A 26,187-nucleotide genomic window follows, 5' to 3' on the forward strand; every position below is an offset into this window, starting at 1 on the left:
AACTTGGAAATCTTAACAAGAAAAGCTAAGAGAAGAACGGTTTAAGGGAGAAGAGGATACACAATATAGCTACGAACTGAGAGATGAAAGGCACAGCGAACGGAGGTTGCAAGAAGACTGAGGAAATGGTGAGCACTCCGCTTTCTTATACTGTGTGTGGGGGGGTGCGGAGTTCCTGCCAAAACTGTTAAGCTTTTAAATCTTCCCGGCCACAGGCACTACGCAGGCACAGCATCCCATATGTGTGATGCACAGAGGCCACGACGAAGAACCTGGACTGACAGCAAGATGAATAAATGGTCTTAGATCAAATCAAGCCAGAACTTTCCCTAGGAGTAAATATTACAAAACTCAAGCAGTCATACTTTGGGTACATCATGATAAGGTAAAACTCCCAGGAAACCACCATCTTGCTAGAGAAAGTCAAAGGCAGCAGAAGAAAAGGAAGACCAGCTTCCATAAAGGAAGCCACAGCCATGAAATTAGCTGAGCAGGGCTGTCATGGACAGGACATTTTGGAGGGCTTTCATTCATAGGGGCACCATAAATTGGGGATGACAGCACACAACAACAGTGGTAAACCGAAGCCTTTGATATGGTATAATATTGGCACAGGTTTTACTACATTTAGCCTCTGTTTTGTTGAGTTCCTGTCTAATGTTCTTTCCCTTCGTCATGTTTAAAATTTGTTTTTGCTATGTTATTCCTATACTGTTTTCATGAGTACAGCTGTATTTAGAGAGCATTAGGAGAGCTTTTGGTGGAAAGAAAGGGTGGCAAACTTTTATCTAGCACATACATAATTAAGAACATAAACATAAAGTTTTTTAAAGCATATAATAAAATAAATATAATAAATTAAAAAATAAAATGCATATATAATAGTAAGCAATCCAACATTTGAAGCAATCTACAACTGCATCCTCATGTTTAGAAAGGCTTCTTAGGTTGACATTCTCTCATATAGCAGTTAAAGACAACACTTTCATCTCATAAGACACTGAACCTCAGGTCTTTCATTACTTTCTATTCATAAAAAGGCTTGCTTTTTTAGCAGTAGATACAACTATACAAATAGAATCTTAAGTCTGAAGTCTAAGTATGGTTACAATCTTAAATATACTTGGAAGTAAATACGATTAAAGTCAGTGTTACTTATAACTACATTTAGGAGCAGAATAAAATGTGAAAACTACATAGTAGAAAAGGCAGGAAGACCACTGTGATCACAAGGAGACAGTGGTGTACAGAAATTCTGTTGCCATATCCACGCCTGCTCTGTTCCCATGTTCTCTGTTCCCTTACCCACACCTTCTTGTTCTTTATTCTTCTCCACTGTAGCCTGCTGTCTACTGCTGTTTCTCATTTTCTGGTGTTAGTACCAATAGCTCATGATGCCTAGGGTTTCCTGCAAGAACCTTGTTAATTAGTACTGTCTTTGAATACTCTTTGGGGTAATCTAAATGTCAGGTGAGACCTATGAAGGTCACAGTTATCTGCTGGCCATACTTCAGTTGCATAGATAGTTATTATTCATTATCTGGTTGAGTTTGAATTGAATATGGCTTGGGAACCTGGTGGCTTTGGGCAGTACCTCAGCCAACTTGGAAGTGTTGTTTATCACCAGATGGGCCTGGTTAAGGCCAACTGCCTGGAATGGAAATGTCCAAGAAGTAGATACAGTAATCTTTTAAGATTCTTTCCCAGTTAGTTATATACAAAAGTTATGAAGCTTGTGTATTTTTATGAGAGGAGGCATTAGTATACTCAACTCAAAAAAAAAAAAAAAAGTAATCTAAGAGCTTTTATGAATCTTCCTAAGAGCAGAACCTCAGCACAGACATAGCTGCAGAAGGTCCTGCATGCTGGGCAGCAGTATTTCTACTATAATTTCTTTGAGGAGTTCTTGATAACAGAATGTAAGCATTGCATTCTGTGCCAAAGCTCTTTGATCTTTACCTACGAGTGTGATTACTGTAGGCATTAATCCAAACAAAGAACTACAGTCACAGCTAGGGATGCTTTTGCCTGGAAAGATTTAATATGAGATCTACAGGTTGCATCTTCAAAACATACTTTCACCCCTTCCATTTCACCTCCAAATTGTTTCTCTTGTACATCCACTGTTTAGGCTGTCTTGTGTGCAGGTCAACAAATCTTAGGATCAATGCACAACAGTATTATTTCTTCACCTACAAATGAAATGGGGATTTAAACTATGCTGAAATTTCAAGGCTCAAGCTGGAGCTGCTGAAAATTGTTAACAAAATCTGTTATCTACATTATTTAAACAAGTATAGATGAAATACTTTCCAGATCTAATGTTATTATACAATCACCTACAAATATGTTTTCTTTCCAATCAGAGTCATACATTTTTTATGAAAAAACCATTGATTAATTTCTAGAAATGTTGGAAAGATAACACAGACGCTTAAAAAGTTGAAGTGTATTCTTTACACTTTGGATTTTTATCTTTTATCTTTCCTTTTATATATTTCTGTAAAGGTGCTTGAGCTATAAATATGCATTATTATATATGAAGAAATTCAGACTTTATGAAGTCTTTGGGATGTCTAGGTAAAAACCCATAAAATGTAAATGTAACATTTTATTATGGTTTACAGATATATGCACAAAGTACTTCTTTACACTCTCACAAGGGCATTTCCAAATTTACTCTTGAAGTAACTGACAGGAAACAATATTTTAAAAATGTGAACAGTTTTCTTTTCAATTCTATCACCAGCAATATTTTGCACTGATAATTATTAATTCTATTGAAAAGAAAATGTCTACATCCAGCAGCTGGAAAAATGTAATCTCAAGAACTGTATCTAGGGATATTTGAACTCATAACCATAAATGACACAAGAAAAAGTTGTGTGTATATTAACATATAATATGATATCTCTAAGGAAAATTTTGAATATCTCTAAGGAAAATTTTGAATATCTCTAGAGAAAAACAGTAAATATCTCTAGAGTCTTCATACCCACTTCCTACAAGAGAAAGTGCATTTGGCTCTCTGTCCAATTAATTTTAAATAGGTTCTAAACATTGGGCTGTTTACATTATTTTATAATTGATACTCATCTATACAATAGTAGTCTATGCTCTTAACAACTACTGCTATTTTACTGCTGATTTTGGAATGTATTGTTTTTAGGTGGCTATCATTGTGAATTTTGTGTATGACTTTTTAGCTGTTTTGTGATGCTTTAATGTTATGAACTACCTCAAGAAGGCTATTTTGGCTCTGAATGTTGCTAATAATAACTAAAATAAAAAGAAACACAGTAACCAGTATACATAATCCTTGTGAAGGTATCTGGGGCCATCTTCCCTCCAAGGACAGAGGGAAGATTGGAGTGCAATTTCCAGTCTTGGTTCGCCTCCTCCAACCACTGTGGAAATGTCATTGGCAATTATTTTCTGAGAGTATATTTGCTTACTTCCTCTCCTTTGTCAAGAAAGCAAGTGGTAACAACAATGAGAAGGAAGATGAATAGCAACTAATGACAGTGGTAGTGAGAACAAGAAAGTAGACTCACTGGAGCCATTGATGGAATCTTACCAGCACTGGCTCTCCCATTTCTAAGTTCTACCACTTCTAAACAATTCTATAGCCAGAAAAAATGATGCGGCAAACATTTGAAAATACAAATGTAAATCATTCCATTTGTTCTTAGGAAGTATGTCCTGGAGACTAGTAATGAACTATCAGTTGCCACATTTTCCCCTGTAGTTCCTGATTGCTTCCATTATGTTCCCTACTCCTAGTTCAATATACATTTAAGACTGAAGGGAAATATACAAAGATATAGAGTTCATCATCAATGAGCTGATAATATACAGTTCCACCTTTCCTCATAGGTTTCTAAGAGCCTACAAAACAAAGGTTGACTAAGTATGGAAAGGGTATGGAATGGGCTTCCATAGAAGGTGGTTGAAGCTCCATCGGTGAGGGTGCTCAAGGATAGGCCGGATATGCACATAGTAGGCATTTCATGAGTGCAGCCAGCTGGAGCTGGGGGTCAGACTAGATGGCCCGAGAGGTCCCTTTTGACTCGCTATGTTTTTGTGTTTCTAAGAATCTGGAAGCACAACAACCTACATTCTAGCTGAGCTACTCATATGACCCTTGCCAGACACCTCTTTCCATTACTTGGTCAGATCTGAGCTAGGAAGCATCCTGTGTCTGAAAGGAAACCAAGTGATTATGGCTGTGCTACCTCCAAGTTTACCTCAAAATCATCAATTTTGTTTGATGTCTGGAGCCAAAAAAGCCTTAATCCAGGGCATTTACCTTCTGAGTCAAAGGATAAGATGGCAGTACCCACCATTGCTCCTGACTGGAGTGGCAGTTGAATTTTACTTCAACACTGGTGATGAGACAACATCCCCCATCACATCTGAGGGGAAGCAGGGTAAATTAGGGGATGCCGAGCAGGCTGCCAGTAACAATAGTGGGGGTGGGGATAGCCAGGGGGCTGCTGTTGCTGCCCTGCTGTATATCACCAAGTCTCCACCATATGAGGCAACCACCTCATTCTGCCTAATGAAAGGGCTGGTCTTAGATGCATCTGTGAACCAACGTGTAAATCATTCTTCTATAAAACCATGCACAGTGCAGGTGGTTCATTCTCTACTATTTTACCACATTAGCATAGAAATTGTTGTGATTGTTATTTTGTTACATTTATACCCTGCCTTTTTTCCTCTTGCAGGGAACTCAAGGATGCTTACAAGTTCTTCCTTTCAATCTTATCCTCACAACAACAACCCTGCGAGGCAAGTTGGGCTGAAAGTATGCGACTGGCCTAAAGTCACCTGGTGAGCTCTATGGCTGAGTAGGCACTAGAACTCAGATCTAGTAATCCAACACTTTAACTGCTATGCCACAGAGGTTCTCAGAAACTGGCACAAGAATTAACATAAGAATTAGTATGCTGTCACAATGACACAGTCCTTAGATACTGCAGATGACTGTTAGTCAGTTCCCACCAAGTTGGTAGGCACTGATCATCAATAAACAATCAGACAAGGAGCATTCATTATTTTATATATTATTTTTAGTAATTATGTTTTCTTCAGTGAGGTCTGGGTGGCCCATGGTGCCTTCCCCCTTTTTTATCCTCACAGTCAGGACTGGCTCCATATTTGGCAGGCGTGTGCTGGGCCCTCTCCATACTATCCCTTCCTTGGCACACATACCTGGTAATAGTAGTGATGGTGTCAGATAAAGCAGCAATGAAATCTGCACCAGGTGGCTGAGCCAACCTACTATTTTCAGTATTCCCAAGGTGCCACAAAAAAGCTGTACCGCAAGCACTATTTTAATTATCCACCCCATTTTCTAAACATGTTAAGGAAGGCTGTAGCTGCTACAGTGCCCCAGTTCTCAGTTTTCTGTTTTTGACAGAAGGTGTGGGTAGACAGCATGGCTTGTTCAGATCATGTACCATCCTAAAAAGATTCTGTTAACTTGAAGATAGCTTTATTGCCTCAAACCTATATTGCTGAAGCTCTTTGGGCAGTTCACAACATTTATGCCACCCATCCGGACTTCAAGCAGGCCTGACCCTGGGTTAGGCAGTATTAGGAACCTCAAGCTATATGAAACCCTATATGCTTGATAAATTGTAGTAACAGAGGAACTTGTAACTAACAGGAAGCAATAATAGGACAAATGCTTCTCATCTGCCTCTACACCAATGTACCTACCTATGTCAATAAACTGCTCTCTACATTTAGCTATGTACATCTGAAAGACTGGAGGTATGATTATTTACAGATGAAGTGGGCATATCTAGTAGAAACATAAACATTTGCTGCCCAACTTTGCAACATTCATTTACAAAAGCAGAACAACTGACCTTAAGTGGAATAAGATTATTACCAAGCCTCTTCAACAGTTCCTAATTCAAATTGTTTAAATGCAAGCAATCATAAATAATTATAAATCAATTACTGAAGTTGTACCATATTCCCCTAAGTAAAAAAAGGAGAAAAACCCTCAAAATATTTCTATATGGCTAAGTAAAATGAGCAGCTACCATATGGCAAGGCATTTGCATTTCAATTTATCTTTTTCTTCATAATAACACCATTTCAAATACATTCTGCTAAATATGGGAACTGAACTTGTAGCAGAAATCAATTATATTCTTAAGTTTAAATCTTCTTTTTTCCCTGGCTAGTCTAATATATCACTGTACCTAAGAAATGCACCCTGGGGAAAATGCTTCTCTTCAACTAAAAATCCATGAATAACATTATGTAAAAATTAATTTATGATAAATGATTTCAAATCTTTACTTAGAATGCTTTCTTATTTAAATGTCCTGACAAAATGACACCTCACCCGTAGAAAGGAGTCAAGGGATCCATTCTCCATGTATTCAACCACAATCATTACTGGTCGGCCTGCAAAGACAGAAAATGAGTATGTTAGGATTATAGGTATACTAAGTGGGTGTTATATTTCCAGCTGTTAGGAAAAGATTATTTGCATTAGTAAAATATGTTGCTCATTTTCCAGTCTTCCCCTTTGTAGCAAAAACATACCTCATTGTTCTATTATTTCTAAGCTGTATTTTCTTTAGTCCTGTTGGTGGATTAAGTGAAGGCATTATTTTATTGTGTGTTTTATTAAAAATTAAATTGATTCCAGCATGAATTCACAGGTGCAGTTCACATTAGTATATGAAGACAGTATGTGTGTACTAAGAAGAGTGCTGGAGGCATGTTGCAAGTATATCTAGGGTTGCATGATGAGATGATGAGCGTGGCTGCACTGTGTCAGTAGTGTGGACCAAAGAGTTGGCACCCTCAGCTCTGAGGTCTAGAGAGTGCCTTATTTTTGGAGAGATGACAATAACAAAAACAAATATCCTTTTAGTGGGAAAATCTTCCCATTAGGGTGCTAAAGGCTTCCTAGATAGAGACCACCCTCAAAAATTACATACATTGTTTTCCCTTGAAAACATTGTGACATATATTCCACAAACTGTTTGATGATTGTCATATATTAATATTTTCAGTCACTGAACAAAAGTGGCCTGGATTCAAAACATAGAATATTTGTTTATTGTTTATTTATTCCTTCATTAATGGTATGTAAATATTTATAAGCTGCCTTTATAGGTCAAGTCTGTCCAACAAACAACAACTATAAAAATACAACAGTATGTTATAGCATGACTTCAAAATTTAAAAGAAAGCCAACAAATCATTAACATTCAGTCAGGAAACAAAACAAAATAAGAAAAGAAAAAAGAAAAAAACCAAAAATTTGCAGAGTCACAACAAAAAAAATAGCAGTAGAATAGCACAGCCAATAAAACACATCAGATAAAAGCCATCTGAAAAATGTGGGTTTTCAAAGCTGCTTCTTTAAATGCTGCAACTGAGGGACCCAAAATGCCATACATTGAGACACTCTGAGTAGGAGCCACTACGGTGAAAACCTTGTCCATAAATCAAACTTATCTTAAAGGAGGGACACTGAGTAGGGCCTCATTTTAAGACATGGAGAGCTTTGTATGGATGCAGGCAGTCCTTGAAATTATATGACTCCCAAACCATTTGGGCTCAGCATATGCTCAACATACTCGTAAAGAGTAATCTGGTTCAAATTCAATGGTACTGCACTTAAGATAAAGAAAATATCTTGAATCTGTATTGATTAAGGAGCAGTTCATATATGCACTCATTGCTCATGTATAGTATCTCTACTGCAGTATCAGATGATAGTTGTACAGGCATATCACTGCAGAGAGAACTTTTCTGTTACATCTGTCAACTCGTCGGAGATGAAGTATCAAATCATAAACATACATACAGGGGGACTAAGAAAACCCAGGAATTATCTTCTGGAGGGTGGGCTTTGCCTGCTAGGTGAGTGTTCTAGGAACCCCACTGCATCAGTGTACCCAGCTGGGTTGTTGTGAAAGGCTCCATTCAGCTTCAGAGAGGGTTTGGGTTTGAGGGGGTTTTTTGGTTATTTTTTTCTTGAGACTCTTTCAGTGTGTTTGCCTCTTTCATGATGGCTGATTTACATGAACGACGTGCAGCGGTGAAATTTTGTTCAGCTGAGTGTTCAGCAGTTTTTGACCCACCCTCCCTATTCACCCTATTTGTCCCATGCAACTTTTGGATGAAAAAAGTCCTCAAAGGGAAATGTTTTGCCAATGTGGAAGAGGTGAAACAAAAAATGACAGAAGCACTAAAAGGCATCTAAATCAATGCATTCAAAACTTGTCTTGAGCAGTGGAAAAAATGTCTCGATAGGTGTATTGCATCAAACAGAGAGTACTTTGAAGGTGACTGAACATGTAAAAAATACACAATTTTTTAATAAATAAATTCCTGGGGTTTTTTCGGGATCCCCCTTCATATGTCAACCATCCCTAAGAAGCATATCAGTTTCTAATAAATTCTACAGCTATTTTAAGGGTTATTTTCTATGGCCATTTCAAGCTTCCTGCTTCCTTGTATGTGAACAAAGGAAGCTACCAGATACCAGAAGCAGACCAATGAGCTAATCAGGCTCAGTAATCATTACAGTGTTGATTCCATACTAACTGGTGCTGACTTCCTAGTATTTTATACTGGAATCTTTTCTAGCCTTATGTGCACATATTAGGGACTGAACCTGAAAACTTCTGCAGGCAAAGTAGGTACTATACACCTGAACAACAGGTTTTTCCTTTTTAGACTAGGATATATAATTGAGTGCCTAGGTAGGCTTCAAATGAAATAACCAAAAAGACCCCCACCCTCAACAAACCACATTCAGTGTTTGTGTGAAATACATCCAAGTCATTCTGCTAATAATTTTACTTTCTGTAATTTACTTGACAGGTTTTTACTGTTTATGTTCAGGAATAAGTCATCACTCTAAGACTATCCAGGAGAAACGATACAATTTACATGCTAATCAGGGCATTCCCCTCAGATGTTATTTAGATAATTCTAATAATACAAAGGAGTGTATAATATATGCAGAACTACTATAATGAATCATCTTGCATGCAAGATTGGAATGAATATAATAAAACAACAAACACATTTTCTGGGAATGCCTGTATTAGTTCTATTTCACATAAACTATGGATAACAAGAATAAGGAACTTGAATACTTTCAGACAAACTTCTGTACATTTTGCCTTCTGTCATTGCTTCTAACAAAACACATTTAGATAGCATACCCAGAATATTACACAATATTCATAAGGTGACTATAAGAGTCTTGCAAAATGACATTATTATTTCTTTCAGAATTTGTATTTGTTAAACATACTTCCATTTTGTTGGGAATAGGCAAGAATTCTTGAATGATTGATCAGGAGGCAGCCTTTTTTTAACCAATATAGTGAGGCTGGCAACCACAGAATGAGTGCTGGAATGACAAGAGCAGTCAGATTGGAATCATGGGTAGTATTTGTCTTATTTCGAAAACTCAGTTATTGAGCAAGATCAGAGACAGCGCAGCAAGATCAGAAATGTTTGGTTATTTGAACCATTAATATTTATCAGAAGGTTACCTGTTCTGGATATTATTTCCCATAAGTACTTGATCATGTTCCAGGTGGATTCTAACCACTGGTACTGGTATATTGGTATACTGGTATATACTGGTATACTGGTACATTTCAGCCCATATGTTGCCTGTTAAGTAGATAGCATAGGAAATGAAGAGATCAACTCTCTTCTCTGCACATCAGCAGTGAATTAATTTGGGGAATATTAGTATGAACATGTTAGCTAGGAATGTGTGCACTCCTTGCCATTGGTTATAGGAAAATACACAGAATTCTGTTGATAACAACAATGTCAATAAAGTTTTCTCAAGCTAAACCTTGCAGTAGAATGGTAAACAAGTGTGTAAGGACTGTGGTTAAGCAAGATATCTAATCTTGGTGTGTGGGGAGCAGGCCAGCACCAGCAACTCACAACTTGCTTATGGGTCCCAGTACCCTGTCAAGTGTTTCAGATTGTGCAGAAATTATTGCATGAACAATTATATGTGCTGTATTCACAATGGATGCCAGTAGGAAGAGTTGCCATAATCGCAACTTGCAACTTGTTCCATGAATGTATGAAAAAATCAAGAGAAAAAAGTCATGTTAAACTTCATGGATTTTGGGAAGGTTTACTATTCTTTTAAATCATACATAAACCATTAGCTTTTTTGATTAAAGTATTTTGCAGAGAACTGCACAAATGGAAGGGACCAAGTATTACAGAAAGATTCAGAAAGAAGGCACACACACGCATGCATCAACAAAAATGTTATGCAATTTTATGAATGAAAAATCTTTGAGAGTGCTACTGGCACTCCAAACTGACATAAGTGGAAGACAGCTCAACTTTTCATAAGGCCATATTTTCTGTGCAAAATGCACTCACATGAAGAAAAAGCACAGATTCTGGGGAGCCTAGGATGCAAGAGAGAATTGTATGAAACAGGAGCTCATACATTAAAATGGAATTAATAATTAGGTCTCATGTAGCTGGAAGAGTGGACTAACACCATGAAGAGTCAGAGTCAATCAAGAAGCCTTCCTTGGTGTACTATTTCTGTGCTACCTTTGCAGCTGAGCATGTTTCAGTTTCTTCACCTCTTGTATTCCTGTCTCACTCATTTTTCTTTCCACCTTTGCTTAGCCAAATACATGAACTGGGACACAGCTGTAAGCTGCAGGGTAATGTAAGTGTAAACAAAGCATTTGAACAATGGGAAGAATGATGATAATAAATCCTGTGCAATGATTGCCTTCAAGGACCTTGTAGACAGCCAGCACAACCTGTATAACTGTATGATAGCCAGTAAGTAATGTACCTGGTTGTACTTTCTGAAAAGATCCCAGCAGCATGAGATTGTTCCTCATAATATTGCCACTATTAAAAATATAGTGTATCGGCTCTTTTATCAGAAGACTAGTTGACAATACTTACACTGTGTGATTCAGACTAGAGAGTAAACTACTGAGCAACAGAGCCATATGTTTTTGAAACCGTTAGGCATGTAATACAAGCAATCTTCACATGGTTTTCAGGTTGGTTTTTTGCACTTGAAATTTTGGTTGCAATGATGAATGAGGACTGAGAACCATTGAACAAATACAGTGAAAATTGAGTCTGAACAAACAAGCATAAGATTACATTGCATAAGAATAATCAAGCCAAAATTAAGCATTTGAAAATCAAATACATTTCAGTAGCAGAGAGTTAAACATGTGCTTTGCTCTCTCAGTGAAATCAACAAGATTTAAGTGTCTTAATTATCACTGATTTGTGCCCTAAGAGCCAAAGCAGATGTTACATTAAGGCACAGAAAGCAGTTAATTCCTTGCTTCTTTTTTATTGCAGTGTAAAGTTAGGGACCTCCAATCCATGTTGGAATCCTAGAGTGGGTTGGATTTTAATCCCTCTCCCCCTTTGCTTAGAATTCCTATTACAAGGTATGGGCCAATATTTTGCAGTATAAATTGTAGGCATGGGGCTCTCATTCTTGATCAGACCTATAACAGGGGGAAATAATTAGAATCTCCTAGCCCCGTGCTTGGGTTCTGATCCAGATAAAACCTCTAGGCTTTCCCTAAAGTAAAATAGCAAATGACATGTGCTTGTTACAAGTTGTATTCAATTTCAGTCTCAGTTATAGTAGATCCACTGAAATAACTATGACTTAAGTTTTGCAATGACTAACAGAAGAAGCATTAATTTCAATGGGACTACTAGGAGGAGTAACATTGAATACAACCTTACCTCTTTAATGCAATGCCTGCTTTGGCCCTGTGCTATTTTAAATGTTAATTTAATATATGCTATTAAATGCTATTCAGAAACGTCTTTTTAACAACTCCTTTATTTACAATTAATGAAAAATTATTTGTAACTTGGTTTGTAATTTTTATCACAGAATAGGCTTTTGACAGAGTGTAATTTAATTGCATGGCAGAATGATGAATAAGGATAATATAAGTACTATTTCAGTGACAAAATATTTAGAATCTTGTCTCCTGACATTTTAAATGCTGATTCAAAGCCCAAGTTAATGACTTAATCATAATCATAATAATAATGATAGATTTAGTGTGCTCTCAGCTCTCAAAAACAAAGGAAATAAATGCAATAGAGTAAATGTGCAATGCTAGTTTTCTACTTGGTCCCTATCTGAGGCCCTTTTCCAGATGGACCCACCAAATGAGGTGAGGCATGTTCTCACAAGACAGGCCCTTTTAAGTGGTGCCTCCTCTTACGTAGAAGGCTCTCCAAAAAACATGTCTGGCATTAGTGTTAAGGTTACATTAGGGTATTTCTATTACCAGGTAAAGCATGTTTAAAAAAAATCCCAGATATTTTAGTGATTTTTTTCATTTTTACTAATGTTAAATCCTTATACCATTTTATCTCTGCCACTGGCTTTGCTTCTGGTTTGTTCCTTGTTTTTTTTTTTTTTTTAAGTGATGCTGCTGACCTTAATTTCCCTTTTTTTGGCTTTACTTAATTCTTAATTTGCACAGTACCCAACAACTTTGGTTATTGGGCAGCAAAAATTATAATTCATTTCTGCACCAAAAACATATTTGAGGGTTATAATGTTGTTCTGTTTAAACAAAAGTCTAGAATTGTGAGGTCACTGATGATTTCTGTAGGTAGAACAGAGTGAGATTTTTTCAGGTTCTCCCTTCCCTCTAGACCATGGGTCCTCAAATTACGGTCCGCGGGCTGGATCCGGCCTGCCATGCCCATTTATCCAGCCCGCCTCAGAGGTTTTGGACTCGCTGCACATGCACACACACGGTGAGGCAAGACAGCGGCTTGTTCATGTGGAGATCATTTTGGACTTGCTCGGAGAAAACGATCACTGTGTGAGCAAGCCGCTGCCTTGCTGTGCATGTACCTGGTGGTGGCTTGTTCGCGTGGAAATTGTTTTGGACCCGTACCAGCCCGCATCCCCCCGCCCGCACCACCTTGGCAGCCTGTGCCCATCGCCGGCTCTTTCAACTGGCCCCCTGTTGAAAAAGTTTGAGGACCTGTGCTCTAGATCCTCAAAATCTGCTCTGTAAGGAAGTAAACCCTACAGATCAGTGTGTGAAGTGTACTGGGGAAAAGAGGAATAAAGAAAAAAAGTACTTCTTCACCCTTTTGTTCCTGAAGGAAGCCTTGCTGAAGCCACTAATAAAAACCTATCCATTGGTCCAAGGGCAGCTGGTTTCAGCCACTGTGTGCGCTTTGAGAGGATCTGTGTTGCATGGATGACCATGTCATTAAAGTTGTTTCCATTACATATAGTTAACATTCAGTGGTTGTTGTTGTTGTTTTTTTTTTACTTTGCAGAGAAAGTATGCACATACAACTATAAAGACAAACAAGGGGAAATCTACATCCCTGTGCACAGAGACAGATACAGATATTTTCAGTTCACAATAGGATCTTGTTTTAATCTCCATCTTTTTACAGGCAATTCTCTTAAACAGGATTTAGAGAGTCAGTTTATTTAAAAATTGTAAAGGAAATGTTTTACTGAAGTATTATGTCCATATTTGGAAATGATGAGCTAACTTTTAACATGGCAAAAACAGAATCAATTTTCTCCTTCCCTAAATAAATGTATTTCAATGTATTTTATCATGTTGTAAGCCGCCCCGAGGTTTCGGCAAGGGGCGGCATAGAAATGTTATAATAATAATAATAATAATAATAATAATAATAATAATAATAATAATAATAAATAAAAAATCAGGAAATGCTGACAAGTCATTCCAGCAATAAATGAAGGGATACATAAAACTTCCATAGTCACTACATAGCAACACATCATTCTAATGTTAAGTTTTAGTATCTCATTTGTAAATAAATAAATGAGAATACATGAGCCTGTTCTTAGTAGGGTTTGGTCTATTTCCTCAATTTTCCAAGACCACCTGTTGTGACTTTAAAATGGAGAGAAAAAACTCAATTCCAATATCAACACCAGAAGTGAGCTTGCTATCAACAATCAACATCAGCATTGTAGTGGGTACAATGGGAAAGATGTGTGAATGCATAGATGACCACTCAGAAACTAAAAATACAGGAAGTAATGTGTCTTCCTTCAAGTTTTCTGTGCATCACACATTAGAAGGAATAGCAAGCTGACTTACTGGAGGTGGGTTGATCTCCTTATTGCAAAAGAAAGGGCTGTGCAGCGGTAAGCCCTGGCCCAAATGTTTAGTTGTTTGTGCCAAATAAATGTTAATGGCTTCAACCAAGTTGTAGCACAACACAGATTTGGCAAAGTCATATCACATCCACACACTTGGTGGAATCCGCCTTTACATGGCCAGGGAATTCAGCTCCTGCTACTTTATATGACAGATTCATAGTTTGTACCAACCCAAGAGGCACAGCATTGCAATGAAACAAAGACCATTCTTGTTACCACCACAGCAGATGAAAAGTCAAGGCAATTGATGAAAAGATTTCATCCTCAATTTGTAGAAAGCCAGTGCCTGGAGAAAGTGAGAGCATGCAAGATCAATTCTTCCCGGGAAGTCAGAGGTGAAAAGAAAATGGGTAGGTTAATGTTTTGATTTAGATGAAAATCTGATATTACTTCAGGCAGAGGCATAATATCCAGATAGCAAATCACCAAATCATTATGAAAAACTATGTAAGGCAGTTGTAGCTGCAAGGCAGACCATTGAATAGATGGATGAGTAGATGAGATGTCAACAAGGAATGCTACCTCCCAAGAAAGGAGATGAGGGTCAATCATTGCAAGCATCTCAAATGGCTTTGATGTTAATGATTGATATATGCTATAGCAATACTGGTTTCTGAACTAGTGGTGCTAGGTTCTGAACTCCTTAGAGGAACTTGTGATGGGAAAAGAATCCTAGCAATATGTGCAAGGCTGTACTAGTAGGATGATGGTCTCAGAGTAAGAAGTGTTTCAGATTCTCTTCAAAGAGAAAAATAGAAGGACATGAAAAGCAGAACAGCAATGGTATGAATACTTCTTAAGGGCAGGAGCATGCTCTTAAGATTCTGTGGCCCATGTGATTCAATCTCTAGCCTTCCTTTTCTGTACCTTCTATGATCTTCCCTGTGAAGAGTCAGTTATAATAAAAATTAGGATGAGGGTGCGAAAACAGAAAATAGTACCTGTTTTCAAGTTAAGTGGGTGTCATGGAGGATGGGGCTTTCCATGACCATTGGATTGTTTTTAACAGTGCCAGCAAAAAAGGGAATTGCTACCACTGTGGAAGCTTCTGTACAGACTGTATCAAACTCCAGATGTTTAACTCTTAGTATCAGCTGCTGTATTTTGCAACTCTGAATGGACCATCTGGAAAATTTTGTCAGAAAAATGGCCTGTGTTCTTGAATGCAGAAGCCAAGTCTTGATTCTCAACTGCACCATCCAAAAGATGGACCTAATCAAAAGTAGAAAGCAGAACTGGATTGATAATTCACTGTGGCCAAGGTAAGGTATCTGGTTGGACAGCCTACTACAATGTTGGATGACTACTTGAGAAAAGAATGACATGTCAGGGATACTTGGTGAAGGTTGCTGATGAATTGGGCTGAAGTGTTGGCAACAGTTGTGGTGTGTCATGCCATACAAAGGTCTCCATAAGAGTGCTGGAGAAAGAGAAGGAGGGGAAAGCACACCATTCACAGGTGGTCTAGCTAAAGATGCCAATAAGATCAGAACAGATGCAATGGCAGCACCAAAAAGATTCAGGACTCAAGCCCACAGGGGAAAAAAGCTATTTTCTTAATTGTTTCCAAAATATTGGAGAAAAATAAAGGTTGTTCTTTAACCAGAATGACATTCTAGATATCCCAGAATAATACAGTCTCAGCCTCATATTGAATTTGGATAAACTTTTCATTTATTCATTCTAATAGTCTTGGAAAATGGAAAGCGACAAAAGGGTATGGCACTCTTAGCAGACTTGAACAGTGTGTCACTGCTTACTGAGAAACATCAATGTCCTTTTGAGGGGTAATAAGGGCAGCAACTGTCTTATGTCAGGTGAACAGGTGGTCAACACTTCCACAGAGGGCAGTTCTGGTTACCTTTTGCCAAGGTGCATGCTGTAGTTTAGAATCCCCTACATAGCCAGGACTGTGTGGTGAGGGAGTCTCTTCTTCCTTATAGCAGCTATTTGCACATGCAAGCTCAGATTTGGTTGGACAGCACGTTTGTACAGTTCTGTGACTGTGTGCATGGATTGCTTCTGATAATTCAGTGCAGAAGTGTCAATTATAAATGAAGTAATTAAAATAAACATTTCATCTGGATATTCCAGGAAATAAGCTTTTATTGTGAAAACACACAAAAATGTTTGTTAATTCAATCTATTTTTAAATGTTAATTTATATTGCATACAAATAATCAATTTATACTATAGAATAATAATGAGGACTCCAGTGCATTTGGAAAGTTGGCTTTCCTCTAATACCATTCTGTTAGGAAGTACAGCTGTACATTTTCCTCTGGTAATATTATGTAAGATATGGAAGGCTTTGCCCCTTTTGCTTAACTTGATTTTGATCAATTAGATTTTGTATGGAATGTAGCAGATTCCAATGGCCAAGTTTTCCATGGCCATTTTGAATAATCTGCTGAAAATCCTAGGTACAATCTGTAACCCATGACTGCACAATACTACTGTATTTTTCACTCTATAAGACGCACCTGACCATAAGACGCACCTAGTTTTTAGAGGAGGGATCCATGGAAAGCTTCCTGATAATCACAGGAACATTCCCCATCACTTCCCCATGGGCTTCATTAAAAGACGGGTTGCCATTTGAAAACACACACCGACCTGTGATTAACAGCTCTCACCTGTGCCGGAGGAGGGGGGCGGAGCAGGGTGCGCCGAGCACGTGCCGGCCAGGCATGGTGCAGCCGGGCCGGCAGCGTGCCGGCGGTGGTCTTCTGGGCGGCACGGCTGGCGGCGGCAGGTCTTCCCGGGCGGTGGGGGTGAGCAGTCCGTCTCTCCGTGCGGCTGGCGGGTTAAAGCCTGCAACAATTCCTCCTCCGCACTGCTCCCCCTGAGTGGCACAGCTCTCACTTGCGCCAAAGGGGGGGGGCAGAGCAGTGCGTGCTGATCGCGTGCCGGCCAGGTGGTGTCACGTGGTGCAGGCGGGCTGGCAGTGTCCTGGGCGTCGGGCACACACACATTTGCTCTATAAGACGCACAGACATTTCCCCTTACTTTTGAGGGGGAAAAGTGCGTCTTATAGAGCAAAAAATACGGTATATTATATCCAATAATGTTTCTAGTTTTCTAGTCACAATCACATTTGACTGTACTCCTCCCAGTGCTCTTTCAAATCTGTTAGACTTAGGTTTTGCTGGATTCTGATAAATGAACGTTAGTATATGCATTTCAGTTTCTATATGGCTGATGGGAAACAAGAGTGGTATGGCAATGATGTGGCAAGTATCTGTGCAACAGAAAGGGCATTAAGCCGTATAGACACACAGTATTCCTTATTTTGGTCTCAAAACTTCCTAGGAACTGGTGCTTTGACTTTTCAGATGGAATACCTACCAGCAGAAATCCTGGGGGGTAAAGATCCTCCCCTTGACAGAGGATGTGGGGCTGGAATGTTATTTAAAAATCCTTCCCTCAGGAATCTTGGGCAAAGAGACTGCACCCCAATGGTCGGGAAGGATCCTTATAAAAGATAAAAATGGTCATTAATTAAACAGGCAGTTATTTTAGTTGCTGAATAGAAGCTGCTGGTTTCAAAGAAAGAGAGAGAGCCCACAAGAATATTGTTAAAGGCTAATTTTAGCTAGTTGTAGTCAGGCTAAACATCTATAAGCTTATGCAGTCAAAAAGTCAGGTCATGCAGGCAAAACATAGAAATATTATTTGAGGGATTACATGTTATGACAATACAATGACAAACATTTCAAATGAGAAAAATGAAAGAGTTTGAAGTTTTTAATTAGTTCAACACATTGGGCCTGTTTAGATGCAATGAAAGCAAATCATGAGTTAATTAACCCATCATTTGTTCTGGTGCATGCTGCACATGAGCTGCTGCCATTTTAATTATGCAACCTCAAGTATGACCAAGAATTTATCCATGATGTCCAGAGTTGGACATCTTGGGTTGATAACTGGATAAACAACCCAAATTTTACTAAACAACCAGGTTCTAAAGTCATGGAATAACCCTGATCAGTCTGATTGAAGGCTGCATATTTAAAGACAGACTAGCACATGCCATTGGTTAGTTAACCCTTGATCGTTTTTTGAGGTGCTAATTCTTGAAATGTTAAGAAAATATTTATGCTGGTTTCTTAAATGGACAAGTAATTAAGAAAAAAGATTGCCCTACCTCGCAAGTAGAATAAATAAATAAATAAATAAATAAATAAATAAATAAAATTGCTACATGACTTGAACAAGTTCAAGTTCTTTTTTTCTGCCTTCTGCTCTTCTTTACCTTGCACTTAAGAAGAGACTTCCTGGTTGTTAAATCAGAGTGTGCTACTTAAGGTATCACTGGAGTTGGTTGTTAACAAACAGCTTTTCCTCAAGCCAGGCATGTAAGAGGAGGAGTAAAGTGGGGTGGTGGCTGGGGAGAAGAAAATGTTCAACTTTGAATGGCAATGTCTAACTTTTCATGTACTGTCAGGTAAAGCACAAGGTCCTAATGTTTTCCCCGTGGACTATTATTAAAAGGTTATAATTTTGTTACATTGTTTAATGATATAAATACAGTGGTACCTTGACTCACGAACGCCTTGGTTTACAACCAAAATTGGATTGCGAACAATAATTTCAGGAAAATTTTGATGTGGGTTGCGAATTCCACATTGGGTGGTGACCAAGATTGAAGCCATCTCCCCATCCCCCTGAGTGGGGAGATGACCACGATTGCAGTTGCGTTCATGCAGGGAAGATGTACGTGATCATGGGCGCACACCTGCAGGAAAGATGGGTGTAATCTCTGCCATCTCCCCCCTCAACCAGCACAATTGCGGCCATCTCCCCACTCGGTGGGGGGTGGGGAGATTGCCACGATTGTGCTGGGGGTGGGGGGGGTAAGATGGCTGAGATCACACCCATCTCTCCCTCCCCCAGCACAGCCTGTCCACGCCCGTCTCTTCCCCCCACCCCAGTGTGCCAGGATGATGGGCATGTGCAGCGATGACAGGCGCGATCTTGGTTGTGCTGGGAGGGTGGGGAGATGGCCGTGCTTGTGTTCAGGGTGGGGAGTGGGGGAGATGGGGGGTGGGAGAGATGGCCGTGATATTTCTTGTTCTTTGTCACTTTGCTTCACATTTTTCTGATTTAAAAAAAATGGTTACAGAACAGATTAACCTTATTTACATTGAACCTTATGGGGAAATTTAACTTGGCTCACAACCAATTTGGGTCATGACCAGAGTCCTGGAATGGATTAAGTTCGTGAGCCAAGGTACCACTGTATAACTCAGATATAACTGATGGTTAGTCTCTGCCCAAAACTGTAAGGATTTGATCTTGAAACTATGGAAAGACAAAATAGAAATTAATGCCTAATGTCTAATTTACAAATGAAATTGATACTGAAATACTACAGACCACGTTATAGGTCATAAAGAACATTGCCAAACCTTCTGCACTGTATTCAAGCAGGATGAGTGGTGAGGATCCAATTACTACAGGATGTAATTGGACCAAATTCTTGCTGAAACTTTTGTGGCTTCAGAGTTGTGGCTTTTATGGATGTGCAAGCATTGAGTGAATATGTAGATATTAATATTTCTGTAGAACAGTGAGAATTCATACCACTATGATGACACAAGTCTTAAGCCATAATGATTAGTACCTTGGTAAATATACTAACATGATGGGATGGGGAAAGCAAGCTGTATTGTGCGGGGACAGCCAGTTACCTCTGTTTTCCAAATCATCAATACCCTAATGTTATTACGGTAAATAAAACAGTGTCGTTTATTAGACACGTTCACTTCTGCTTGTGGTCTAGTCAGTTTATCTATTATTGAAAAGTGCTACCCGACTGAGTATGAAGATAAGCACTCATCGTATCATGGATAAAACAAATAGATCATGACAAGTCTAAAAATGAGGAAATGAGAGCCCTACAATAGTATGGGGGGGGGAGCTGACCACATCTTTCAGCCTTTTAGAAATGTTAATCAGTTGGGTTATATAAACTAATGAAAGAGAAAAAGGGAAAATCAAGTAGCAATAGTTTCAATGAAAGGAGCAAGAAAAGATGCAATCATATTGCCAATACTTTTTATTTGAATACAGAATCTTTACCCCCTCTTAGATACACACCACAATATGTTGAAGGGTGTCGGGGAAACTATAAGAAATGCTAGTTTGATCTGGTCTCCTAGCAGGGTCACCCAAGATGAATTGTCAAAGCTGAGTCACCAGACTAAGATGCATCCACTCTTTTCAGGAGTAACAGTCACTCCAGGAGTAGAGAATGGCTATATCTAATGGTAACAGGGGCAGAAAAACTCCTGAAGAGCAGCTATTGAGCAGTAGTAATATTGAAGACCAAAGGATGAATTGGAAACAAGGCACTGGAGGGAAGTTTTGTGAGTATCCTGTACACAGAAAGACAAAGAGATGGGTCTTCGATCAAATCAAGTCAAAACTTGTCTGAAAATAAACATGGCAAGACTGAGGCTGTTGTATAGCAGGCATATCATGGGAAGGCAAGATGCACTGGAAATGACAATAATGTTAGGGAAAATCAAAGGCAGGGAAAGAAAGGAAAGTGATGGATCAATTTCATAAAGGAAACCACAGCCTTGAGTTCACAAGAGCTGAGCAAGGCTATTAAGGACAGTACATTTTGGAAGACATTCATTCATAGGATCATCTTAAGTTGGAGAAAACTTGATGGAACCATAACAAGAATACAGAATCCCTTGCATATATTAAAAAGAACCTGAAATACATTTTAGGAGACAAACAATGAAACTTGAAAAATGTATTCTCTTGACAGTACTCTTTTTACATTATTTTGAAAAATGTGTATAATTGTTTCCAACTGGTAACTTTAGGGAGAATATTACTTGGTCTTTAAAAGAATCTAATTTCTAAGGTTTTTTTATTTCATAAACATGAGTGTTTCTTATGGAAGTGATACATTTTTTAGATGGCAGGAATTTAGCATGTATAAGGGAAGATTAAATAGTATTAAAATAAATGTCTTCCTTTGCTTAATATGTTTCTTGTATGTAAGGGGTACAGTCCCATTACTCTGAGAAAGTTGGGTATATACATGGGATTTTTCAAGGTTCCTAAGAACTCTGAGAGATTGTAACTATCTATGAAGGGAGAGCTACCTTTTCCGGTTTAAAAGTATAGTATCCTAGGGCATTTGATGACTAGATTGAAATATCAAATGACACCTCCTGTCTATGGTTTTTATATTGTATCCATGTTAGTTTCAAATTTAATCTTTTCAAACCATGTAGTGATGAGGATAACAATACTATTAACTAACTATGGAGAAAAAAAAATAAAAAACATGCCTCTCTAAGATCCATACACCATCACTGTTGCAGCCCATGGAATATGCTGAACATAGTAAGATCCAATAGTTTTATGCCTGAACACATAAAAATACCTGTTTAACACCACTTGTATCTATGTGTAACTGGAGGCCTTTAAAGTGCAAAATATGAAATGGAATAGTAATGAAGAAAATAGAATATGAGACATGGAAACCCAATTTAACAACAAAATAGCTACTTATGTTTAAATAAAAATTGAGCTTCCTATTGATAATCTCTTGTAATGTATATATTCTCCAAAATTTAGTTTAATGTATATTGGACACAGAACTACTGCTAGTCACTTTAAAGGTTTGTGGCACGGAATCACAGGGTATAAATCTCCATAAATTTTCATAAACTAATTCTTGTATGAATGTACAAATTTAGCAATAATTATTAGGCTATATTTAAATTACACAGAAGTTAGAGTTATACAAAAGTGAATTTTAATTAAATATATTTGTCAATTAATTTGCATCCCACCTGAACATCATCCTAATTAATTAGTTTATCTTCAGTTACAATTAATTTTCAATGACTGTGAAAACATGCACAAACAAATTGGCTGGAAGGTGTGTTAGGTAATCTACTTGCCATGAAGTTTTTAAGGGAATCACAGCATACGGGATTGGAGGTCCCTTCTATCCTCAGCTATGCCTCCTTGCAATCATTAGCACTGTACAGCAATTAAGTTTTAAAAAGCACTTTCAATTGGTCTGAACTGACAGCTTACTTGCCAAACAGATGGGGTTTGTGGCATGTAAGAAAGGGATGGTAAAGCTTTTTCTCCTTAGCTCTGATCCCTGACTTTCCCCCACATTTCTTCCATATGAATGAAACTTCAGGGCAAAGGGGAAAAAAACCCTTTAATTGCATCAATGGACAATCAAGGTTCTAGGAAACAGATTCATGATGGGGACCTCATAGGCACAGGCCTAGCAATGCATGTATTTTGATTGTAATTCTCTGGAGAGGAACAGATTGACAGTAGGAGAGACAGGTTGCTTACCTGTAACTGTTGTTCTTCAAGTGGTCATCTGTGCATTCACACATATGGCCTCTGCGGTAGATAAGCTCTCGCAGAGATATATAGGATTGTCTGGGAAGGAGAAAGGAGAGATTTTTCTGCATTTATACAAAGGCCCAGGGAATCTAATAAAGTGCAGGTAGTAGAAATGGAGTGGAGTAGATCCTGCTTAGAAGGTGCCACGAGCAGTCAGTCATCTAGGGAAGGAAAAAGTTGAACTCCCTGTAGGCGTAGATGGGCACAAACCACTGCCATGAACTTTGTGAAACAGTAGAACAGAAAACTGGAAGACACTCCCAATCTGAAAACATAGATAGCGTTGATATGGCTCCTCTTACTGAGATATGAAAGTAAGTTTCTTTCAAATCTATAGAGGTAAACTTCATGTAGCAAGGATAAAATATTCAACAGTGTAATCATACAGTTTCTTTGGTATGATAAAAGAATTGACATCCTGGAGATCCAGGATGGGATGGAGCCATCCCTCCCATTTTGGTACTGTTAAATATCATGAATAAAAACCATCCTGTAGTTGAGAGGAAGAGACAGGTTCTATAGCACCCTTTTTGTAAGCAGTGAGTCTGCCTTCAGAACTGGGATCAGAGATGGCTTAGTATTTCCTATGATACCTAATGATGGAACGTTGTTACAGTCAATCCTGTATTCTTGTAGATAGGCCCCAGGAATCTGATGTTATTGATTTCCATATGGATAGAATGGCTGGCAACGGCTGAAGACAACAGTGAAGGGAAGAGTCTAGGTCACAGAAGCTAGTTAAATCAGATGTCTGATTCCATTCATTTGTGCCCAGGGTGGTATCTGTGAGTTGAATCCTGGCACCTCATCTGGAATGTCTCTTCACAAGAGGGGCAGTCTGTTGGAGCCCATGGCATGAAAAACAGTACATTGGTCAAAGCTACTTATTGGACCTGGGGGATGTTGTTGATTTAGTCCCATCCACTTGGCAGTTGTTCTGGACTTCTGGACAGACTCTATTTCCTTGTTCACTTTGGTGTTAAGAAGTCCATCATAAAATGGCAGGTCTTCTATGTGGGAGCAAGCCTACTACAATAAATCAGCTGAGCACAGCCATGCAAGCTTTTTCAGGGCTACCACTTCTGTCATTACCTTTGCATTATATTCTGCCTGGTGTCAGTTTGGGTTGGTTTACTTATGGGCTTGGTAGAAGGCTTATGCTTGGAAGATGCTGGCTAGCTTCTTTGGAAGAGAATCACACAGGGACAGAAAAATTTGTTAGCAGGCCATGGAAGCCTGATAATTAGCTACCTGGAGGTCAAAGGCAATAGAGGAATTAATATACCTTTCCATCAGGTTTATATGACAGCCCTCCCTGTCTAGTGGAGCTGACTCAATGATAATAGAGTTTGGCCAAGGGTATTGTAAAAAGAAAGGCTATATTTTTCTATCAGACTGTGTGCATGTTCTCCAGGTGCCTAGATGTAAGCGTCACAGAAGAAGAGGACATGATTGCCATACTGTCTGCAGGAGAGTAGACAGGAACAATATGGTTACTGTGGTGGACATCTTGGTACTAACCACTTTGAACACCAGGTCCTTCAACTTCTCCATTGGCTGCTGTGTTTCTAGGACCAGGAGTTAGGCCATGTGGAGGATATGTTCTGTGATGTCCATTTCTTCAGATGGGGAGGAAGGGTCCACCTGCTTCTGGAGAAGATAAGCACACATTCACTGATGAACATGAGGTTGAATCCAATGGGTAGGCCTCAGTGCTGGAAAGAGAGAAACCAGTGCTGGGTAACTTCTACGGTGAGCAGAATAAGTTAGTTACAAGGGCTACTATACCAGGATTGGGTTGCCTGTGGCTTGATTGACTGGTTGTCCCTGAAGGGTTGCAGTAGATTGGGATGCCACCACTGGAGCCTTAGCGATGGTGGAATGTTGGTTCTGGATCTGGATAGAAGTGGTCTCATTCCCTGACTTGAGATTCAGCATGGAATTCCCGTCGGTATTAAAGGCCACAATAATATTCTTGGTTGCCTGAAATTCCCAGCTGTCTTGATAGCCTCAATATTGTGGGCCAATGGCCCATTCCAAAATAACTGCTCCAGTCCAATAGAAGAGATCAAGAACAGTCTCTTTGTCATTTGAAACTGACAGGAACCATTTCCATTGGAGTTGGTGAAACTGAATCCTGCAGGTATGATATTGAGCTTATTGAAGGAAGGCGTGATACCAGTTGCTGAGGAGGTGATGGGTTACAATTTACATCTTCAAATGCAGAGATCTCCAATACCAGTTCTGGTCTCAATACTAGAACTGATATCGGGCAATCTCTTGGGTGGTTGGTACCAATGATTCTACACTTGCTGATATTGAGTGGTTCTTGGAATGCCTCTTCTGGCTTGGATTTAGAGGTATCAGAAGATTTCAAAGCCTTGATCTTCTTGAACAGCCTTTTTGGCTGCAGATATTGTCAGTGATTGGCTAGGTGTAGCAGGATCAGTCTGGCCCATGGCAATGTGAGGGTGCCATTGGAGAAGGAACCAGTGGATCTGAGGTGGAAGATTGTTCTTTTTCCATAGTCTTCATCATACCCACCACCTGGAGGGATGTATTCCAAAGGTGCTGTTCATAAATAGCCTACCCTGTTCCTTCAGGTTTATATTGTAAAAGCCTGGCAGTGTGAGCAAGAGCCAACAGTGTGAGAATGCCCATTGATCAGTGGCTGTTTATTCCCACACTGTACACACTCTTTGAAAGGGACCTTCAGGGCCATGCAGCCTAAGAAAGGCCAATGGCCTTACTAGGTCTGGTCAGACAAAGCCAAAGGGAGTCAAAAGAACACAGATAATAAAAATAGTAGGAAATAAAAAAGTTGAGGGTTAGGGTTAGGGTGATGCACAGAGACCACGAAGAAGAACTGTTGCACCCATCCTCCTTAAGGGATTCTGTGGGCAACTGGTTTACAATGGTGTGGGTGGAGTACTAGACTGTATTGACCATTGGTGTGCTCCAGTATGGCTTTTCTTATGTTCTTGGATGATGTGGAGGGTCTGTGAAATTTCACAAATTTGAGTGCATTTGTGAAGAGACAGCCTGAGTTCCCTTATCTATACCTCTTCATTTCAGATGTTTATCCTCCTTGTTCCCTTGGTCCTTTGCTGAATCTGCTGTTTCTCCACAGGCATCTAGTCTTGTTCCTTTACCTTAGCAAAATGGTGGGGAGAATGAAGTGATGATTGTGGTAAAAAAACAACGCACATAGAGGCATAGGGTAAAGAAGAGAAAGGTTTGAGAGAGTTCCCCCAAAGCATTAATCTATGTTTGTGCTTCTTCTGTCTGTAGTTCAGTGCTGGATTGGAAAAGGTGCTGAACTGTAATCTTAGAGAACTGCTGCCAATCAATATAGACGATACTTAGTTAGGTGACACTAGTGGTCTGATTCATTGTACTGGATCCAGTGCTATTATTCTGCTGATGGAACTGCTTCCAGCAGTAGAACTGGTGGTGGGCAATTCCCCTTGCTCCCCACAACCTCCTATGGACCCTCCAAAGTTACTCCAGAGAGCTGGCCACTCCATAGGAGATTTTCAGATTGTATGGGGGGCTGTAGGAGG

At 39.1% G+C, this 26,187-nt stretch overlaps 1 protein-coding gene across 2 annotated transcripts in view; it reads right to left on the minus strand.

The window, feature by feature from the left end:
• EPHA6 (EPH receptor A6) overlaps positions 1–26,187 on the minus strand; it is a 462,252-nt gene that overhangs the window by 73,111 nt on the left and 362,954 nt on the right. Inside the window, exons 12-13 of one of the 2 annotated variants that reach the window (XM_044442451.1) lie at positions 17,570–17,695; positions 6,368–6,429 (exon numbers count right to left, since the gene is read on the minus strand). In XM_044442451.1, coding sequence (XP_044298386.1) covers positions 6,368–6,429; positions 17,570–17,695 — 188 coding nt within the window. The remainder of the gene's footprint in view (positions 1–6,367; positions 6,430–17,569; positions 17,696–26,187) is intronic. The other variant, XM_044442452.1, reaches the window with a different exon arrangement.

The sequence above is a fragment of the Varanus komodoensis genome, unplaced genomic scaffold, assembly GCF_004798865.1.
Source record: "Varanus komodoensis strain SLA01 unplaced genomic scaffold, ASM479886v1 scaffold4, whole genome shotgun sequence".
Lineage (NCBI taxonomy): Eukaryota > Metazoa > Chordata > Lepidosauria > Squamata > Varanidae > Varanus > Varanus komodoensis.